Source organism: Brienomyrus brachyistius, chromosome 8 (assembly GCF_023856365.1).
Source record: "Brienomyrus brachyistius isolate T26 chromosome 8, BBRACH_0.4, whole genome shotgun sequence".
Lineage (NCBI taxonomy): Eukaryota > Metazoa > Chordata > Actinopteri > Osteoglossiformes > Mormyridae > Brienomyrus > Brienomyrus brachyistius.
Genome location: NC_064540.1, coordinates 22,943,533 through 22,965,339, shown reverse-complemented (window position 1 = coordinate 22,965,339; position 21,807 = coordinate 22,943,533). Strand labels below are relative to the sequence as shown.

At 41.1% G+C, this 21,807-nt stretch overlaps 2 protein-coding genes across 11 annotated transcripts in view; both read right to left on the bottom strand.

Annotated features, from left to right (window-relative positions):
* Nucleotides 1–929: 929 nt before the first annotated feature.
* LOC125747788 (alpha-1,3-galactosyltransferase 2-like) lies at nt 930–12,206 on the bottom strand. 3 transcript variants are annotated; one of them, XM_049023281.1, is made up of 5 exons: nt 12,056–12,206; nt 8,712–8,801; nt 7,193–7,282; nt 5,856–5,993; nt 930–2,283 (listed from the first exon to the last, which is right to left on the bottom strand). In XM_049023281.1, exons 1-5 carry the CDS (start codon nt 12,058–12,060, stop codon nt 1,602–1,604), a joined length of 1,005 nt encoding a protein of 334 aa, XP_048879238.1. In that variant the 5' UTR covers nt 12,061–12,206; the 3' UTR covers nt 930–1,601. The 3 variants fall into 3 exon arrangements, with proteins under 3 accessions (XP_048879238.1, XP_048879240.1, XP_048879239.1); XM_049023283.1 differs by lacking the exon at nt 5,856–5,993; XM_049023282.1 differs by lacking the exon at nt 8,712–8,801 and having other exon boundaries at nt 12,056–12,111.
* A 4,463-nt stretch (nt 12,207–16,669) lies between these two features.
* znf362a (zinc finger protein 362a) overlaps nt 16,670–21,807 on the bottom strand; it is a 31,483-nt gene continuing 26,345 nt past the window's right edge. For 6 of the 8 annotated variants that reach the window (XM_049023524.1, XM_049023530.1, XM_049023527.1 and 3 more), the window contains exons 5-9: nt 21,529–21,753; nt 19,826–19,904; nt 18,978–19,214; nt 18,589–18,676; nt 16,670–17,945 (exon numbers count right to left, since the gene is read on the bottom strand). In XM_049023524.1, coding sequence (XP_048879481.1) covers nt 17,878–17,945; nt 18,589–18,676; nt 18,978–19,214; nt 19,826–19,904; nt 21,529–21,753 — 697 coding nt within the window. In that variant the 3' untranslated portion in view covers nt 16,670–17,877. Of the gene's footprint in view, nt 18,677–18,977; nt 19,215–19,825; nt 19,905–21,528; nt 21,754–21,807 lie in introns of all 8 variants that reach the window. The other 2 variants (XM_049023523.1, XM_049023529.1) reach the window with 2 other exon arrangements.

Sequence of the window (21,807 nt, the reverse complement as noted above, 5' to 3'; positions counted from 1 at the left end):
GGATAAATGTTAAGCCTGAATATAATTAGCTTACTTATCATGTGTTCTGCTAGGGGGGTGGCTTTGGTGAGGTACCTGCAGGGAATCCATCACTTATTGCCCTCCTGTTGTCCTGTGGGAGTTGTAATCTCTCTATTCGCATTAAAAGGTTGCAGCAGTAGCAGTCACAGCCGATGTAGCGGCTTAGGGAAGCTTCTTTGCCAACTGGTGGGGGGTGTCACCCCCTCAGCTCCCATTCTGTGAACTGCCAGCAGGTGGTGGTAGCACCACCCATTTTAAAGGACTCAGCCTTCAACCTGTTGTCTACAGAGACTCTTATGGTTACTTTTTTTTTTTTTTTTTTTTAAATGTTTGTACCCAGTATTTGCAGACATTATTAGCAATTCAAATTCAAGTGAAATTCAAAACTGTACACTTTTTTCCCCCACTCAGATCTATGGTGAATCCTACAGTGAAACAGTATTTCACTGAAGATGATTTTTTTAAGTTCATGGAGAGTATATTAAAATTAATAAACAGTAGAAGTAACAATCTTCTTTACTTCTGCAACAATGGACTAATCTGAGGGTGGATGGTAACTTACAAACTTTTTTCTATTGGACATGCATGTAGGTGTGACTAGCTCTCGTAATGTAGCCAAAGAGGCGTGGCTTAGTACATTTATGTGCAAGCTCAGCTCAGAAGGAAACCGACTTCTGAAAACTGGCTTCACTGCGATGAGGTTTTTGGCCAATCATGCACATTTGTTCCATTTTGTGCAAAAAACACCCCCCAGTTTGTTTAAATTCAGTGTTGCTTAAAACAAAAGATATGACGTGGGAGGATATATGCATTTTTTCCAGTTTAAACTTTGTACCCTGTGTTGATTATTCCTTCCATTAAGATCACGTTTGAAATATGTTACAAAATGACAGCCTTTACTGGCAATGTGTAATGCAAAAAATCATCTTTAATAAAAACACAAAACAAACATACATTTGGACTGTGGACAGCTCTGAATGTGAAATATTCAAGGCACTCAATGTTTAATGTTTGCACAATGTGAAAGTTGAACGTGCAGCTATCATCATGCTTACATGTGTACATGACAGCAAAGACGTACATAAAAGCAGTTTAGGAATCAAGTAAATTCCAATGTACACCATTCCATCTCCCGTCCAAAGCAGCAAGCAGAGCTGTGGTATTTATGAATTTACAGTAAACCCTTGTCGTACCCTTTCGGGATGGACTATAGTGCATTTTTAATTTTACTTTAACTTGAAATCAACTTATTAGCACCAGGGCTTCCGGTTCACGACAAGTGGTTTTGCTTTCTTTGTGACCTTCACAGAGAACTAAACCCAAAGGGCAAATACTTGAATTGGGTTCTCCTCACCTTCTTCTAGGTTATGCATGAATAAACACTCACAGAAGATACAGGAGGTCTTTGGTATATATTATGCACAACGTGCATAACTCGAGACCTGATATTCATGGCATGTTCAGAACATACAGAAACGAACAATAACGCTGCAGAGAGAGCACAAAGACGTTACGCCTTCTGAACTTAAGTGACTTTGAGTCATGTGGTATTTGCACAAGTCTTCCAGGTGCCACACTGCTCAGTTCCTGAGTGTGTTGTATTGTTTTTTGGCCCAAAGCAGGCGGTGGACGTGTATGTCGTTGCGGTGGCCGATGAACATTGCCCAGCAGTACTCGGGGGAGAGCACCTTTGTTGGCTTGTGGAGCCACAAATACTTGTTCAGGTGGCTTTCGTCGTGCCACAAGGCTTCCACCTCATTCTCCTTGTCCCTCATGATGCCCTGGTAGCACGCTTCAGTCAAGTTTCTCACTTCCTGCCACCGGCCGCCAAAAACGGCAGCATGGTAATAGAAATCCCCTTTATCCATGTAGGCCTCTGACTTGGGGTTGCGGTCATAGGTGTAGAACATTTTGGGTCTGTGGTAGTAGAAAGAGTGAAGTAGAGCCACTGAATCGCCAAGAGCTTCTGAGCCAAATCGGCCACTAAAAATCTGGTCCACGTCAAAGCAGAAGACATATTCACATTGGTGATGGATGTGGCCGTCAATAGCATCAGTGATGGTCTTCATGCGCATCATGGACACATCCTGCCAGCGATTCTCCTTGGCGACCTTAATGACCTCAAGAGTCCTCCCCCTGCCCAGCTTGAGACTAGGAATCTTCTCTGGATAGTCTGTAAACACGTAATATGTCACAGGTAGACCCACCATGAAGTACTGCTCTGCAGACATCAGGAAAGGCAAAAGGTAGGCATCCAGATACCTGTAGGACATCCACAGAGAGGGGGTAGCTTGTAAGATCAGCATTTATTAGAAGGGATCTCAGCATGCCTTGCATGTGACCACCTTAGAGATCCAGGCAGCACTACAATAAGTAAATATGTAAGACAGGCTCTGATTTAGTTAAGAGTAGGAATGCCATGTCTCAATACAAGGTTCACATTTTTTCTGCTACTACCAATGTTCACATTTAATGACGACTCCATGTGCTGCTTACGAAATCAATTTAAGCCTTTGTTATACATCTGAAAAAGGCTAATATCTTGCTCAATAAACAGCTATTTTCCCAGTTATTGGCATTGTTTGATTTTGGATGTTTGTCAGATGTAAGAATGTGCACTGTATGCCTTGTGGGAAGGGTACATAAACAGGAACTCTAAAACCTTGCAGCAAAATTGTTCCCCAATTAGAAGGCTTTAGCTAAGCCAATGGCTGATCCCCTAGGGTGACATTCCCCTTCCCCTCAACATAGTGTCATTATATATCTCGTGCCTGTCATTGGTTAACCTCTATCTAATGGCATTGGAGGCTGAGTGGTTGTCCTAATTGGGCGACATTAATGACACATATCAAACATGCATGTAACATATACGTGTACAGTATATATGTCAGGATCTTAATGTGTAAAGGTTTTGACATTGCTAATAATATTGGTAGGGATAATTTGGTACTTGGCAGCCAAGTGTATGCCCTTTAGACCAACAAGGTACTTGGTATCCTACCTGAATCCTTTTCATCTATCTTTGAATGTTCGGAATGTTAGTGCAGATTGCCCTGACGTGAAGCAACACATGGAACTGTGTGGCTGAACAGTGTGAAGTCCCCATCCCAATGTGTTTCGATCATTTGTGTTGCATTTTTGCGGTTGGAAGTTTCACTTCTTTAGTTTGAGATATAAATGCCTGTATGGTTACATCACCATCGGGAACCTTGTGTCTGATTCGAAGCAAACAGGTCTCAATCATTTGTGGTGCGTTTGTGCTTGTTAATGTCGTTGAAATTGTCCCTTGTAATTCTTTAGTTTCTGAGATATTTTTCTTTGCACGTGACACCACCGGCCCCGCCATTTGCACCCAATTTTCACTAAACAGCACCTGTCACAAAGCTCAATTTCTTGCTTAACTGAATAACTTGTTGGATTTAAGGAAGTCAGGACTTAAACGTAAAAGTGGCCATATACTTCCGACAAAAATAGATGGAATCGATGTCGTTTTGGAAATACGATATTGTATGATTAGTAATTGTCGTGGTGTCATCCCCTTTATCAAAATGCCTCAAACACTCGCCACAATAACTAATTGCACTCTATACTTGGGTCTGCTGCATCGAAAGCATTCTGCACCCTCTAGGTGTTATGAAATACTTTATCGTACAACAATATTTATCAACATTAATTATGTTAAAAGGATGTTCAGGTAATAATGTTTCCATGGTAACATTGACAGAACCTTTGTTACACTGTTTCATGCTATAGTAACAATGATCTTTGCCAATATTGAGAAAATCTTCACATAACATTGGCTAAAGTTTTGGGAATGTTCCCTATTAACTAGAGAGCTCCTATTCAAATAACGGCAGCGATATTGCATTGGACAATCAACTATTTTCCGTAGTGGAAGACGAGGCACTTAGTCAGCCCTTTCACATAAGAGGTCTAAAGGTGCTGGCCAGCAAAATGTTTATACAACAGAACCTTGGAACTTGAACGCCTCTTAAATCAACCAACTCGGACAACGACCGGATCTGTCGAATTTTTTTCAACTTGAACCTCAACCGAAATGTTGGAACTCGACTATTCCTGCTAAAACTTGTACGGATCGAGACGCATCTCTGATGGGCTGACAAAGGCGGACGGACCTCCTGGGATGATGATGCCTATGAGTCCCTCGCTATCGAGTTCGATGTGAGAAAGCTGTGTTTCTGAATTCAATGGGAATTTTTCCGTGCTTTATTTAATTTAGTGATTCATAAGGGCTGTTATTCCTGTAGGTGAGCAGTGATAGCGGCAAACCAAAGAGGGAAGAAGTGAGAGCAACTGTAGAACTTAAAAAGGAAATTTTAGCAAGACTCGATGGTGGTGCGTAGATGTCTGCTCTCGCTTCAGAGTACGGGACTGTCATTTATTTCAAGTTTATTGCATTTCTATGTGTGCTTTTTGTGTGTATAAGTTTTATATTGATTGCTAATCCTTTTTATAATTAGTTAGGTAGGTAGATAAGTTTAAATAGGCAATAATTTGGGGGTCGTGAATAGATTAAATTCGAAAAGGTCATTCTGCTAATCTCCACCAGCAAGCTTGGAAACTTTGACTGCTTTTTCTAAATAAGAAGAACATGTCCTACTCAGGTTTTCCTTATTGGGCTATACCCTAACTTACAATGCTATATTCAAACCTGTCTTGAGGGTTAGGTTTAAAAGGATAGGCTGCTTTTTGTAAGATCAAAAGATTTTAATATATAGTACTCAATAGTACTTAAGTAGTCTACTTTTAACACCAGGAATTATATTTTTTTCACTTTTACTTGATTAGTATTTTGGTGTGGTATCTGTACTTTTAGTTAAGTATGAAAATTGAATACTTCTTCCAGCACTTCTGAAAGGTAGAGGGATTGTTACAAAGAATTCATGGCAACCATCTGACATGAGACTTGGACTGACACCATTTCGAAACCTCTAGCCTGGAATGCCTGCCATCCAAACTGGTTCAGGTGGGATCCTATCTAGTGAAACATCTCCTTTGAAACATATGTGCTGAATTTTTCATGGGCAGGTAATGGAACACCGGACAGAAAAGAAAGTTCCATACAAAGCAATTCATACTGAAGATAAAAAGCTCTCTATTGTGCCCATTCTGCTCGTGTGTATTGTAAAGAAAATTAAATATACAGCTATAGGGGGACTCATATCTGACAATGAGGAGGTCCAGCATCTGGTTGAGTGGTGAATGGACAACAATCTGATCATGAACACAACTAAAACCCAAGGAGATAATTGTGGACTTCAGCAGATCCAGGAAGACCACCCATTCCCCTCTCCATATAAACAGCAAAGAGGTGGAGAGGGTCAACATCTTCAGCCTCCTAGGTCACCTGACGGATGACCTAATGCCTAGTGCCAGTGTCTCCCCTTAGAGCTGGAGTTTCCATCTAAACGTGCCCCATAGCAGCCGAAGACTGAGGACATCAAAGTCCATGGTAGTCAGCTTCTCCCGTCCACCCCCTCTGCTGCTAATGGACTTTGACACTCACATCCATATATATTGCTTACAATAACTTTACCCAGTTTCACTTTGACTGAGTAATGTCTTCTGACCATGATGTCTTTTTACTTATCTGCTTTTGATTGCTTTTATTTTGTATGTGTCAGAAATTCTTTAATGGATATACATCTTCATACCTACTGCTGTTTTCTATCTGCAAGTTGCCACACAAAATATCTTTGTATAAATAGAATAACAATATCTTATACTGTTCTGGCTTTTCCACTCCACCGAACAGAATGACTATCGACAAGAGCAAAAAACTCAAAACACAAAAGGATTGCAACAGAACAGACCTTCCTACTGCGAACACGGTCAGTGCCACTCTGGTGCTCGTCTCCTTGTGCAGCTGGTCAAACACGATGGGGTCAAACATCCCTTCCCAAATTATGGGGGCCCCCCAGTACGTGCACGTCTGGACATCCGTCCTGGCCCTGAAGGGGAGGGATACACATCGAAGCTGCTGTGATTCAACTGAGCACCAACTGAATGAATATGTCAGCCATGTTTAGCTGTCGATGTCTGGGGTGGATATACAGTCTGATACCACGATCTCCTCACTGGTTTCAGAATTAAAGTCTGCCAGAGCTCCAAGTCCCCTCAGGGGGTTTAATTGTCAGGGCACATGGGGCCTGTTTGTGCTGTTTTAACAAATCTAGTTTCCAGGAGAGGAAGAGAGCTGACTGTGGCTGCTGTGTATCTGCACGCATTACACCATTTATGCAGCAACCGATGTAGCGACTCAGTAATGTTTCAATTGGAGAAAACACATTTACCACGTAAAACCTAACAGTATAAATGTAATAACGTTATAATGTTTTGTCCTCATCCATAGTAACATTTTGCACATTATGTAGTACTATTACATATTCCTATTGCATTATATGTAGGTATTACATCATGTATATAGCAGTAATCTATTGTGGGCGGGGGGGGGGGGGTAAAAAAAAGGTCATAGAATAAATATTAATTATTTTTACAGTTACCTCTATGAAGGTTTATGCAAGAAAGTAAAACACAAAAGGATGAATTTCCAAAATCCCACATGGAGCTCATACTGGATACTGGATGTATGAGCTCCACTTAATGTCAAATTTGGATGTTTCTGAAGATCTTTTAATGCTTGTTGGGGCCTGGAACCTTGCTTGGGTCACTCCCAGTCCTCCTAATCCTCTCAGTGCACTTTAGTCCCTCCTGCTACAGGTGCTGCTTTTCAGATCATATTCCATTCAGGCCTGTTTTTTTTTCTTTTTTTTTTGTTGTGAAACACCACCTTGTCAAACTGGTCCAATTACTATTTAACTAACTGGTATTTGTACCAAAGAAGAGGGGATTTCCGTCTGCTTACAATTTAAAAGAGACATACACTGGAGCAGACACCTGCATACACACAGGAGTGGACATTCATCACCTGTATCAATACACGGCCCACACTCAGGGCACGGTGGTTTACAGGACAGTGCTTAGCTTGGGTATTGTCACTGGACACGAATTAGTTGAGCACTCTGAATATGCCAAGTTAATTGGCAAGAAATTTATGGTTTCTGTACACCAGCGGTAGCAAAAGAGAGGCAGATGTAAACAGAGACAGGCCGCCATGTCAGGAGACTGTGGACTAAGCAAACTAGCTCACCAGAGATCCAGAAAGCCGTCTGTTCCATTCCAGAGTTTCTTGCCATAAGGTAATGGACACACATCCATAGGGATCAATCCTTCCAAGAACCTGCCAAGAACACGGAAGTTAAAATATTTTACCAAAGCTGCATATCCTTCACGATGGCTTGCACAGTGTTACAGAAGACATCTCCCTGTTTTGCAGAATTATGCACATGTTGCAGAGTTTTAAACAAAGGTGTCTCTCTTTGTTTCACAGGACGCCGTCCCCGCCTTTACCCAGTCACCTAATTACACTGGTGTCAGGTTTCCTGTGCTGTGCTCGTTAACCTGAGATGATCAGTTCTCTCTTTTCCTTTAGTGTTATGCAATGTTTGAAAAACCATACCGTTAACAATATCCTTATAAATGACAGCGGGCGGCATTCAAACCATATTGCTATCAGTGTGCATAGGTGTAATATCCGTTTTTTTTTCTTTAAATCACTTGCTTTTAATTTGTGTTTAGACTACATAATGTTATTTCATGACAACATTTCGGGTCAGTGTACTGAACAAGATTGGTGTAATAATAAATCCATATTTGACGTAATGTGCTTGCGTTAATGTTCTCGGAGTACTGTTTTATCATGGTTTACAATGCACCAAGATGGGAGTGCTAGGCGATTGCACAATTAATTGCAATCTTCCTTATATGAAAACTTATCTGAAGCACTGAACAAAGCAGACAACTCTTACCAGGTATGAAGTTAAGTTGGGTAAATTTTCTTTTGAAAAAAAGTGATTAATTTTAAATTGGAAAAAAAAATAAAACTTCAAATAATAACACTGACAAAAATGGTAATTGCATGGATTGCACACACAGACACACACACACTATATTAATATTCTGTTAAAGTGTTTTATAAAGCCAATACACTCATCATTCATTTCAAGGCAATGCAACCGATCATCGGGGAAGGGCACTTCATTACCTGTGAAGATGTGGCTTAATAGTTAGGGAAGTGCACTTGTTATTGAAAGATTGCAGGTCTGAATCCCTGACCAGCAAGGGACCACTGAGGTACCCTGAACAACTGCTTCCTGGGCGCTGAATTAGCTGCCCCCTGCTATGTCACGTTGTCACATATGGGTTAAATGCAGGGGATGCATTTCGTTGTTGCACATTGTGTGCTGTGGAGTGTCAACAATGACAACTAATCACTAAATTTTCAACAACAAAAAAAAATATTGTGGATTACTTTCACAATAGGGGCCCTCTTAGTTCTATAGAGATGCATATTGTTTTTCGGATATCGATATGTGGCCACTAGTTCATGATCAGTGATATATTGTTAATTTTCAGATGACTGTGTCACCTTGCCTCAGCAGTTGTGAGAACAGAATCCGGCTTTCAAAGATATAATTCATTCAGAAAGTAGTGTCACTTCCTGTTCGTTGTTTAATTTCCACAAAAAGGAATCGGAGAGCTATTGTTTAAAGGAAAACAAAACTACAGCTAGTGACAATAGAAAAAAAATAAAAGAAACACACAATTACCTGACTGAAATGGGGCCATAAGTGGTCATGAGTAGTCCGAGGACAGTACCTAGTATTAGAATAATCAAGCCTTTTCCTCGGTGCAAGTGTCTGGACGGGGGGAACAAAGTAAAATTAATCAAGACAATGAAATTAAAAGTCAGTGCTGCTTTGTGTCCCATGATCGTTGTCACAGCATTGAGTGTTTCGCATCGGCCACAGCGACGCAGATCTATACGCATCCTGACTTGCTATATAAAGAGAAAATGCAAGAACAGATGAAAAACAGAAGCAGATTCCTGAGTGCAGTTAGACAACACAAACCTGGCAAAAGCTGACGAAAAGCGAGGCGGAACAGAGTCATGTCTGAACAAAGCCCAGACACACTGCCTTCCAAAGACAAAGTTTCCCAGGTTGAGGGATGACAAACAAGAATAAATACAGCCAGGCTGCGTGAGCTCAGAGCCCACAACAACGGTCAACTGGGGAGGAGAAGCCGACAGTAAATTCTGCTTGGACTTGTTGCAACCTGCATGTTTCCCTCTCATTGTGGTACAGGTTGTTAAGAGCTACAGTTACAGGAAATACCCCTACCGACCATGGTACCCCTACCTTCCCCTCAAGGCACGAACTAATGGTTACAGCTATGACGTTTCCTGACTATACCAACCAACAAGCCTTTATTTACAGCAATAAGCCTTATACACTAGGGTGAGTCTGTTCTATTATCTGGGGATACCATTAGCAAATATGTGGAATCAGCTGTACCTGGCCAATCAATTCTTTGCAGCTAGCCAGTTAAAATGTCCCGTATTTATGACACTGATGAAATCAATCGTGTCATTTGACCATTTGAATAGTATTACTGACACTGCTGCCTCCTGTTAAACACTTCGCATGAAGTCATCTAACCCTTGTGCCTGAAGAATTTGTCAACCTTCACACCCAAAACAAACATTAGCCTTCTCTATATGACCTACAGAGCAGGGGACGGACACCCCCCATCCCTGTCGAGCATGTGCCCCTACATTTAAAATCTCATTGTATTCCCACACACATACTGGAGCCTCATCTGTATGTTACGTAAACAAATAGAAAGCTCTCTGAATCTTGGCTTCTTTGCATACATTTGACTCATCAAGGATCTAATTTAACCAGTTGTGAAAAGGTTGAGGAGGTGAGGGGCATGCAGAATGATACTCTCAATTCTGTTATCACAACACCTAGAATTCTATAAGTCTCTGTGCCTGTGACTGAAAGGTTGCTGGTTCGAGACCGGCCTTGGCAGACCAGTTACATATCCATGGGCCTTTGAGGAAGGCCTTTAACCCCCAACTGCCTAGGCACTGAAAGATGGCTGCCGCCTCACTATGACTCACACTGCAACTTCCTGAAATGCAGGAGGAAACTGTGGAGCAGACCCACGCAGCATGGAAAACGTATGCAAACTCCACACATACTGAGCAGGGCAGGATTCAAACCCCCAGGCCTGGCGGGGCAGCACTGCCTACTGCATGGCACCCCTAAAATAATGGAGCATTTACGTATTTAGCAAACACCTTTGGCCAAAGCCACATACAAGTGAGGCAAATAACACATACATGCTGTCAAGGAGTCAAATAGGTCTAAGTGCAGCCAGGCTGAGCTTCCTATGGATGCTCTGCTGCAAGTACAAGTAGTACTGGAGTAGGAGCTACACAACTACTTCTAACAAAGCAAACTAGCAGCACTACTAGTATATTAACCAACACAACCACTAAAAAACACCGTTCAAGACCCATCAAAACGCACAGAAGTCTAAAATCAGGATAACAGAACCAACGAGCCTCCTATATTCTCAAAAACGTCACCCATACGAGACAGAATGGTTCTTATAAAAACTGTTTATGTGTACTTAAATTAGGCCGTTACAAACCGCAATTATATGGCATCCGGCGAATGAGGAAGCTGTGGGGAACACCCAGAGTTTCGCAGCTGATCGGTTTTTACAGTGTCCAAGACCTGCCTTAAAAGCCGCGAGTTGCTTCACCAGAAAACTACATGGTGAAACACGCCACCCTCCATCAGGTCACGAGCACACCCTTCACCTACGCGGAAACAAATGGTGAACTAGTCCTTTAAAGTTGTGGATTTTTTCAAGCAGCTGTGGGGGTGGTAATCCAAATCTTCACCTTTCGGTTGTAAAAAGATTAGTTACACATTAGTCTATACTGCATAACGTGCTTTATTATTTGTTTGCCATGTTTAACGAAGTCTCACATTAAGTCCAAGGAGCTTTAAATAAAACAATTTTCCATAATAAATTCATCAGTTTAAAGTTACAATATTGTTAGTTTACCTAAGAAAGCACGCATTGGTATTACTATTCCAGGGCTCAAGTAGGCCTATTATTTAATTTTCCATCGAAATAAGCCGGAAACTAAACACTTACAAACAACATGTCTTAAGCGCATTTCGAACCTACGTTCACACGAAATAAGTTCGTAAAGAAATATTATTCCTCGGTTTGTTTTAGAAATGTGCGCAAGGTATATGCAACTTAAGATGTTAGCAACTGAAATAAAACGCGATACGAAGTACAACATAGGCTAAGTTTATAAATTCTGCTACCTGTCTGTTCATACAGTATTCAGTTTTTTTTTATCCGCACATATTATTGTTTATTGTGATAATATTTCAGGGAACAATGATACAACGTGCTAAGTTAAGGAAGAGTTTAGTCATACATAATTTCCGAAATGTGAATTTGAACATCTGTATTCACACAAAGTTAACCGAATACTCTCATTTTCTGGCTCTTTTGTAACAGTTAAAGCTACTATCTTTCATCTATTAAAATACTACTGTTGAAAAAAGACGCGGTGTGTGTATTCTGTTCATCAACGCGATAAAAAAACTGTCAGTATATTATGTTATATTCTTTATTGTTTAATTTTTATTTACGCCTATTTGTTCGTACTAATACAAATTATAGCAGAGCGGTTTATTTTGAATACCTAGACTAAATTGGTCACAAATCTATTTATTTTTAAGTGTCCTATACATTCTATAGTGGCCTATAGTGACATTTCAAGGGACCGACAAAGCGGTTCTTGTTTAAAATGTACGCACAGTCTATTGACGATGATAGGTGAAGAAAACATATAGTCGCTTATATCAAAATGCCGTTATTATAAAATGTACGCCAGCCTGTTAAAATGTAAACCTCTAATTAAATCTACCCTGCTCACTTTGGCCACGGTTAGAATACAATCGTACGAAGTCAAATAAATGCAAAACATAAAATGACACTTATTATCAAGCTAGTTGTTGTCCTTATTAACGTGGTATCTCCAGATAGATTGACCAAACTCTTAAGCACCTACCTCATTGTGAGTTCTCTTGTGTGGCGTGACCATGTAACGAGTTACCATGCAGTACGAAAACTGCTGAACGATTTTCTTCCTCCAGAGACTTTAAAGCACAAGGCACCTCCCACTCTCCAATGTCTGCTTAAATGCGACGGTAAATGAACCGGAATAAAGTGGTGCTTTAGCAAAACATTTTTTCACCTGTAGGCCAACTTGGCAAAATCAGCACGGCAGACAACAGCGAGGCGTACTCCAAGCCGCAGCCGTCTCGGTGGTCCTACGGCGTTCTGTTAACCCTACATTCATATCTAAAGACAATGTGTCAGTCACAGATAATTTTTTTTGTCAAAGATTATTATTTTGCAAAAACAGGGGACCTTACAGGGTCACTATTTGCAAAACTGCAACTGGATTTCACTGCTGTACATTTGCTTTTGTATTACAGAAATATATGGATACGGAACAGGATAAATGCAATCAAGAGCGTAATTCTTGTAAAAGGTGTATTTATTCAACTTTGCACAGAAAAATATCACTGCACAATAGGACAGAGTAGTGCTAAATAGAATAGTAAGTTAAAAGAGCAGTGGAAATGCAGTGCAAGCTGTGTTCAAAGCATTATACTGATGTACTGTTAACACTGGACTGTGAACCGTACCTGCTGTTATTTCCAAGTCGTCTCCATATCCTTCTAGTCTACCTGAGATTCTGTATTCCTGTTTCGCTGCTTCCTGCTTGGTGCTGCAGAGAGCTCACCTATTGATAGTTGACAGTGTCCACTTCAGTATTTGCATGAGCTGAGACTAAAGACCTATATTAATACACTGCTCAAAAAAATTTACACTTTTTAATCTGGGTATAACATCAAGTCAATTAAACTTCTGGGATATTGATCTGGTCAGTGAAGTAGCAGAGGGGGCTGTTAATCAGTTTCAGCTGCTTTGGTGTTAATGAAATTACCAGCAGGTGCACTATCTGGACCCTACAGAGGATGCACAGGTAGTCCAACTCCTCCAGGATGGTGCATCAATACGTGCCATTGCCAGAAGGTTTGCTGTGTCTCCCAGCACAGTCTCAAGGGCATGGAGGAGATCCCAGGAGACAGGCAGTTACTCAAGGAGAGCTGGACAGGGCCGTAGAAGGTCCTTAACCCATAAGCAGGACCAGTATCTGCTCCATTGTGCAAGGAGGAGCAGGAGGAGCACTGCCAGAGCTCTACAAAATGCTGCCTGTAAGGTTATTCAGCATGACCGGTTTGGTGGTGCGTCAGTGATGGTCTGGGGAGGCAAATCCATGGAGGGAGGCACAGACCTCTTAAGACAACTATCAAAATGGCATGCCGGTTTAACATTAAATAAGTAGGTGTAATCATTTCAGATGTCTGTAATTCATTCCTTATGAGAACCCATGAGCATTTCAAACATTCGTAATTCAGTGCTTATGAGTAGGAATAATGTCATTTTCCCCACTCATCTGTACTGAGGTTCTCATTGAGCAGGCCATTTTAGATATTTCAAATGTGAATTATATATGAAATTACATTCGAAGTAGCAACAATTGTCTTTTTAGATGTCTGTAATAGACACTGTGACTAGTAATAATTCCATTTTGGATATCCAAAATACAAACTAGATTAAGATATTTGTAATGTTATTACTAGCATATTACAATTTTTATGGCTTCGCTGAAAATGTCAGCTGCAGAAATAGAGAGCTTCGCTGCATGGTTGGTATATCTATTTTAGATAGTAGATGAGGTGCAGGTTGACATAATGGCTCGTACAATGGAGTGTAGCTCGTTAGCTGTGCTATATAAACGGGGTTTAGAGGGAGCATTGAAAATTTGTTGACTTTTGGTGTTTTCGATGTTCTTGTCATATTCAGGTCTGACGGTGCTGAGTATGAAGTTAGTTGCTGCATTATATGAAAGGATGGCATAACAGCAAAAACATTTCAGCATAATGAGTTCAATGAAGTGTCAAACGTGTTTTTTATTTTTATTTATTTATCCTTTATTTTACCAGGAAGGTTCCACTGAGATACGATCTCTCTTCTTCCACAAAGTCCTGGTCAAGATGGCAGCAAATAAGAAAAATAAGACAAAAGTTTCATATACATACATACAGAGATGAATAATGTGAATCATCAAACTGAAACACATACAAATACTCAAACTCTCCAGAAATACATAGAATATAATAAAGGTATATGAAACTGTATGAAATGACACTGTTCTTTAAGCTCGGAGTTTAAGGGATTTTTAAACACATTCAGAGAAGGCAAGGAGTCCAAATTCAATATATTTTGTAATATATTCCACTCATGCGGTGCATAAGAACAAAAGCTGGATTTCCTCAGTTCTGTGCGTGTGGTGGGAGGCTGAAGGAGAAGCTTAACTGATGAACGGGTTCTGTATGCATTAGTGCAGAATGTCAGCAAACTACATGTGTACTGAGGTAATTTGCCCATTAAAGCCTTTGCAATAAACCAGGCAATGCATTTTCCTTCTAAGATGTAATGATGTCCACTCCACCATCTCATATAACTTACAGTGATGTGTTCTTGCTGTTGCACCGGGTATAAACCTCAATGCTGCATGATATATAACATCTAGTTTCTTCAAATAAGATGAAGGTGGTGTTATGTTATTTAAGTAAATGGATCTTCTTATGACTGAAGGCGACTGCTATACTGCTGCTGAACTGGCTCTTGCTTCCACCGGCTTCAAAAAAAGATCATGACGGAAATGTGACGTAGGCGGAAGTGAGAGTAAAGGTTCGAATGTATTACTTTTAATTTTGATTTGTTTTGTATTCAAAATGTTTATAAGCTGCCGAATCGAAAAAAAAGTTTTCAAAGTATGACTCGTTGTGCTCTATCTCCCATAGAGATGTGAAAACGAAGCCTTCTGAAGTAATGAAGCTTCCTTTACAAATATCTGCCGGAAAAGGGATCGTCACTCGAAGCTTCGCAGCACGGTGGCGGCACCTGGTGGTCAAAGGGAAGCAGATATTAACTTCGCAACGCTGCATTTGACTGCATCGAATCAGTCGGATAGCCTTAGCTGTGACATCACTCGTCTTATGAATAAAGGCCATTTAAAACGCTAAATGCGTTGACTGCATTTATAATTATATATAAATAAATAGTCCCTCTAATGAAGCTATTATAATAATGTATGCATATTTTTCTATAAATCTTTCACTCACGCAAGAATCTACGATGGCACATTAGGGTAACTATAGACAAAAAAAGTAAGGTGTAAATTTATGAGAAAAAATTCAGAATAATGATATTATATTCCAGCTTCTAAGAACAGACCAAACACCTGACCTTTGCTCTATATGTTGTTGCACGTAGAATAAATTATTTCTAATGTCATATATAACAATTATATTGTTCATTATTTTCTAGGTTTTTACCTTTTTTGTTGATGTTAGTTTGAAATGTTCTCAAATTACCAAATGTGCTTGTTTCCTCAATAAGACTTTACTTGCCGGGGCACAAACATTACAGGATTATGCTCTTACTTATATATTAATTAACCACAAGTTAAGTCTTAGTTACATTCTTATGTTAATTCATCATTAATTAATCATGCCCTGTCCACAAAATCCTCAAGATCCCTTTAACCCTGTACAAATCTCCCAGTTCACCATCACCTAAGCAGCCCCAGACCATCATACTGCCTCCACCATGCTTGGCAGATGCTTGAGGAGAGCTTTTCATTTCAGATCTTTTCATTTGATCTGAATCTCACAAACTTTCTTATTTGTGATCCGAACACCTCAAACTTTTTTTTGGATTTGTCCATCCATAGCACTTTTTGCCAGTCTTCCTCTGTTCAGTGTCTGAAATATATTAATCCCCTCGCTCAGTTGTGGGGCCTCCCTGGTCGGTTTGCTCCGCTCTCTAAAGGGAGCAGTACACAGCATCGTACGAGATCTTCAGTTTCCTGGAAATTTGTCATGTGGAATAGCCTTCATTTCTCAGAACAAGAATAGATTGACGAGTTTCAAAAGAAAGTTTTGTTTATAACCATTTTGAGCTTGTAACCAAACCCACAATTGCTGATGCTCCAGAGTCCAAAGGCCAGTTTTATTGACTCTTCAATCAGCACAATTTTCATCTGCGCTAACATAATTGCAAAATGGTTTTTAATGATCCATTAACCTTCTAAAATGATAAACTTGCATTATCAAACACAACGTTCCACTGGAACACAGGACTAATTGTTGCTGATAATGGGCTTTCCAGTTATGATAGTCATTTGCAACATTAATAATGTCTACATAATACTTCTGATGAATCTGATGTAATTTTAATGACAGGAAATTTGTAAGTGACCTGGAACTTTTGTGTGTGTGTGTCTGTGTGTAATATATATATATATATAAAAATTATGACAATTTTTAATTCAGAGCAAGCTATTATATATATATATATATATATATATATATATATATATATATATATATATATATATATATATATATATATATATATATATAATAGCTTGCTCTGAATTAAAAATTGTCATAATTTTCTGATTACCATAAATTTTCTTTTGAAAAGTCATGGCTTTTTATATCACACACTGCAAAATGTATATAGTACCACAATGCAGGACAAAGGAAAATGCATTTTTAATAACTAGACATATATAATCATTTCATATAGAAAATGGATAATAACAGTTATGTATTTTACAATGTATTCATGCTAAGGAATAAAAACACATACAGTACAAAACATAACCTGGAAAAAAATGTTTAAATATACAATGGTAATACAATTAAGGCTTACACATGTATAAAATAAAGGAGAATTGTTATTATTTGGACATGAATAAATGGGTAATAAAATATGGTCGTCTGTTTCTACACCAACATATCTATACAAACTTAACGGGACACCCCAAAGCAGAAACGCACTGTTTTTTAAATAAAAAATGGGAGTAAGCTACCTTGGTAACAAACACACATGTTCCCATTTAATTCATGAAAACAAAGGCAGAGTTAGGAGACAAGGTCTGTAATTCTTGGCATAGAGAGCTGAGGTTTAAACATCAGGGCGGGGACACTGCATGCCTGCTGCTGTATTTTGCGTGTGTTTGGCCCAATAACACCCCCCAAACCAACCAGTTTTTAACTGTTATCTTTCGGTGCCACAACCTGTGTAATCAGGCAAACCTGAAAAGCAAGGAAGCACCAGAAAGCTGCACTCTGACAGTGCATATGGCTGCTCCAGACTGGAGTCCTGCTTTCCGGCACCTGCTTCAGTCAGTGGCTTGCATCCAGGCTGTGGCTGGATTAAGAGCATCTTACTGGGGGTGCTGGGGGGGGAGATAATGGTTCTTCGGCTGAGGTTCTGCTGGCTATATGAGAACTGTGACCAGTTATGGATGACGAGACATCCCAGTACATAAGGAACAGTCTGCTTCGATTCTGGCAGGTCAAAATGTATTGATATATGTCAATATATGTATTTTAAAAAGAGATGCTTTTTAAGTTAAAACTTAAGTTTGTAACATTTTAACTGCATATTCTAGATCTGTTACACAACAGTAATGCTCCGTACACAGTGACAGAGAATCAATAGGAGTGAAATGGTGTGAGAGAAGCAAGGACTCTTTGGAATGGAACAAGATATAAAAGTTGGCTGTTCGGAAGCCAGGGAATGAGTGTCGTCTTAGCAGAATTGTCCTTATGCATCATGAAAACAAAGTAGGAAGTATACAGGGTAAAGCTTCTGTTTCTTCAACAATTCCTATGCTAAGAATTTAGCTGCCCAAAGAATATTTTATTTATTTAACTTTTTTTTTTTGGCCGGTTTCTTTCACACTTGGCCTGAAAGTGCTGTAAAATAATCTTTGGAGGTGCCAACTCTTCCCCATTGATACAAACCTTGAGGGGAAAAGGGGTTAAAGAAAATACTTTCAAAATAGCTTATTTTTTCCATGATTATGAAGTAAAAATACTGTCTAGAACATAAGGCCTCAAGGGGGGGGGGGGGCAGGGACGGATTATGGGTTGTGTGGCCCCTGGGCAAAACGTTCGCGAGGGCCCCCCCCCCACCACCACCAGCACCACCACCACAACCACCACAATTCAAGGGCCCTTGGCAGCCAAACGCCCTCCCTATAGGGTCAGGGGTCCTTGTAGGCAGAGGATCAAAGAATGTAGGCCCTCTAAAATAGACAAACGAAAATACATTGTTGATAAGCGTTGCAAATTGTTTTGGGCTAGGGGCCCCACGGGCCCCCTGCACCCCAAGGGCCCCTGGGCAGCGGCCCCGCTGGCCCGGTCCGTAATCCGTCCCTGGGGGGGGTGGGTGACACCACTGGGATCAGGGAACAGCTTAGGACAAACCTGTTAGGGTTGCCTTCAAAAGCTAATGAGGAGTATTAATAATGAGAATATTAATGTGGGCCTGAATTGTGCTGAGATGGGGGCTGCTTCACTAAGGGTGAAAGTGGTTGGGGGCGTGGCGAGGGGGGGTGTGGCACGGCATGGTCCAATCAGATTAGGGAAATACGGATAGGGATACTGGGAGACTCGGTCCTCTGAGGGGAGTGGTGGGTGACCAGGTGCTCCACCACCGTGTGCTTAGACATGTGCTTCATCAGGTAGGTCTCCTGGGGAAGAAGAAGGAATAGTTATGAGCAATTAGCAAGTTCTTACCATTAGATGTTGATGAAGAAAAGAAAACCCACTTAAATCTTTCTCAATTTCCAACAGTGAAATGTCACAGGGCCCACAGAGAAGCATCACATCTCATCTGTTTTGCAGACGCTTTCGTCCACACGTGAGCATCAGTGAGCAGGACCGGGCAGCGTGACTCTGCATTACAGGCTAGATTTCTCCGGTCGCAGTGTTGGCAGCATGCTGTTAGTCAGGTTACTGGGATTCTTTGTCACGGATATTTGGGCAACTTACATGCTTGTGCCAATTGTTGTTTTGTTTTTGGTGTGGGACGGCGGTGGCGGCGAAGCCGGCCCCGGGGCGCATGCTCACCGACGTGTACGCCCGTCCGCACACGCTGCAGCAGTATGCCTTGGCGTTCTTGATGGCGTGGGCCGACAGGTGGCGCTGCAGGGACGCCGAGTCTGAGTAAGCCCGGTAGCAGTTCGGACACTTGTACGGTTTGTCCTTGTTGTGCTGCCTCTGGTGGGACTGGGACGTGGGGGAGAGAATTTGGGTCCATCAGAACCTGGGCTGTCGCATGTCAATGTATGGATGGGATGATAAGTGGGTCGTAGCACGCCGCCTGAATTTTTTTGGGTAACCAGTTGTTTAACCCCTAAGTAAAGAAGTTAGGCAACCCATAAAACCTCGTCCACATCTACCAAGAGCAAAGCCATTCACCTACAGAACAGCTTTTCCCCTGCAGCTGTAGTCCACAGCAACAGCCATTGACTTTGTCCTGCCCATCTAACCACCTGCTTCTACATTACACTACTTACAATATGCCTCTACAACCCATCTGCAGAACCTGCTGCAAGCTTGCATTGCACTAGGCACCTTATCTGCCCAGTATCTTATCCATGTACATAATATATTACGTTGATTTCCCTGATTGTTCTTGCTTGTTTTACACGGCACTGCAAAGTAAGTATATATAAGTACTTTGCAATAAATAAACATTTTATTCTTATATCTATGCAGTACTGTGGGGGCTTTATCAGAGCATGCTGCGATGTCGTACTGCACTAAGCACAATGAATTGACATCCTTTTTGTGCTTTTCAGCGAGAATGAGAACGAGGGGTGAGGCTTTGGGCCTACCTGGAGGTTGGAGAGCTGGGTAAAGGCCTTTTCACAGCCTGGGTGAGCACACTTGTAGGGCCGGTCCCCAGTGTGAATTCTGCAGGGGGAACAAGCATCCATTAGCTCAACCAGCCAGCACTGAACCGGTTAAGCGACAACAGAATCGTGGCATTTATCAAAGTTTGCAGGGGTCTCGTTTATCTAAGTTTGCACAGAACAATTCCTATATGTGTTCATATGAATCGCCTGTACGTACAAGGAAAATGGTATATATCACTCGCGCATACAAACAGCTGTACAAAGTGAATGTCGATAAATCTCACACATTCCAAGTATGACTGCATGTGCACAGAAAGACATGCCCTAGATGAGCCATATATGGACATAAGTACCGCATAAGACACGTCGATCCGCACAATAAGAGAACGTGTTGTGGAAATGGAAACCATAAAGAGACATATACCCCTATATCCTGATTCCCGTTTGTAATATATTGTGCACTATACACTTTAATTGTCATCTTGCAACTGTATTTTGCTATTAAGAAATAAAGTTAAAAACAAAATATACCATAAATTGGGGAAAATTGAACTTCACTGAGAATGAGGTGGAATTTTTGCTGGACGTACCAGAAAATCAGGCCTAATGGTTAGGGAGTCGTAGTTGTAATTGAAAGACTGCAGGTTCGAATCCCCGACCAGCAAGGCACCACTGAGGTACCCTGAGCAAGGTACCGCCCCCAAGCACTGCTCCCCGGGCGCTGAATTAGCTGCCCCCTGCTATTTCACATTGTCACATATGGGTTAAATGCAGAGGACACATTTCGCTGTTTTGCACTGTGTGCTGTGGTGTGTCAACAATGATCACTGATCACCTAATTCTAAAAAAAAAAACAAAAAACAAATAGCTATTGTTTGGAGACTTTACTAGTGGCCTGTCAAAGAAAAAAAGAGCCCAGCATGGGGGCAGGTGACATATGCAGTTACTGCTGTGTCACCTGAGATGAGAATGGATGGATGAGACCAAGATTTCCGGTTGTGATTAACTGTCTGCAGAAAGGAATGCGTGTCATATGCTGCAGTAAACTAATAAGTGAATGATGCCTGAAAATTAACTCGGCTACACGTCAGTTGTCTCGTAAAGCACACATTTATTCACAGTGATATATTGTTTCTTTGGGCATGGACCTTATAAGACAGGGTGGATAATCTTATCCAGAAAGGGCTGTTGTGTATGCAGGTTTTCACTACAACTCCCTAATTAGTGAACTAATTAGAGGACTGATTGGCTGAAGAGTCCTCACATCTGGGTTTGAACAGCTGACCTAAAGGTTATCTCAAAAAGCCGCATACACACCGGCCCTTTGCGGATAAGATTGCCCACCCTGTTATAAGAAATTAGAATGATTCATTATGGCAATTAGCATGACCTGCCTGCACGTATTTGTTATGTGAACTTAACTAGATCATTTTATTTGCTTATCAAGGCTGATAAGTGGGAGTATCTTATGTGCGACTTGGTTTTCTTCAGTAATGCTTCTCTGCCTCCAGGGTTTTGTGTGTACGCACTGTTGGGAATATTCGTAAATATACGCACATTTCTACGCACAGAAATATATTGATGTCATTCTATGCATAAAAATGTGCATAAGCACGGTTCACACAGGGTTGATAAATAAGAACCCAAGTATAAGGAGGGGCACAGCACCCCCTGTTGGCTACCTGGTGTGCTGCTGCAGGTGCGAGAGCTGCCGGAAGGACTTCTCACAGTAGGAACAGTGGTAGGGCTTGACACCCAAGTGTATGCGCAGGTGCTGGGCCAGGTAGGACGCGTTGGCGAAGGACTTGGAACAGTGCGGACACTTGTGTGGCTTGGCTTCTGTGTGGGATTTGGAGTGGATCTGCATGTCAGACTTGGAGAAGAAGGTCAGGGGACACACCTTACACCTGTAGGGAAAGAAGACAGGGACCTTTTACACATATCACACCAACCCTATTTAC

Coding starts and splice junctions, on each gene's coding strand:
- LOC125747788 (XM_049023281.1), bottom strand. Junction 5,994..7,192: donor GACGGCTTTCTGGATCTCTG/GTGAGCTAGTTT, acceptor CCTCCCCTTCAG/GGCCAGGACGGATGTCCAGA. Junction 2,284..5,855: donor ACCGTGTTCGCAGTAGGAAG/GTCTGTTCTGTT, acceptor GATGTCCTACAG/GTATCTGGATGCCTACCTTT.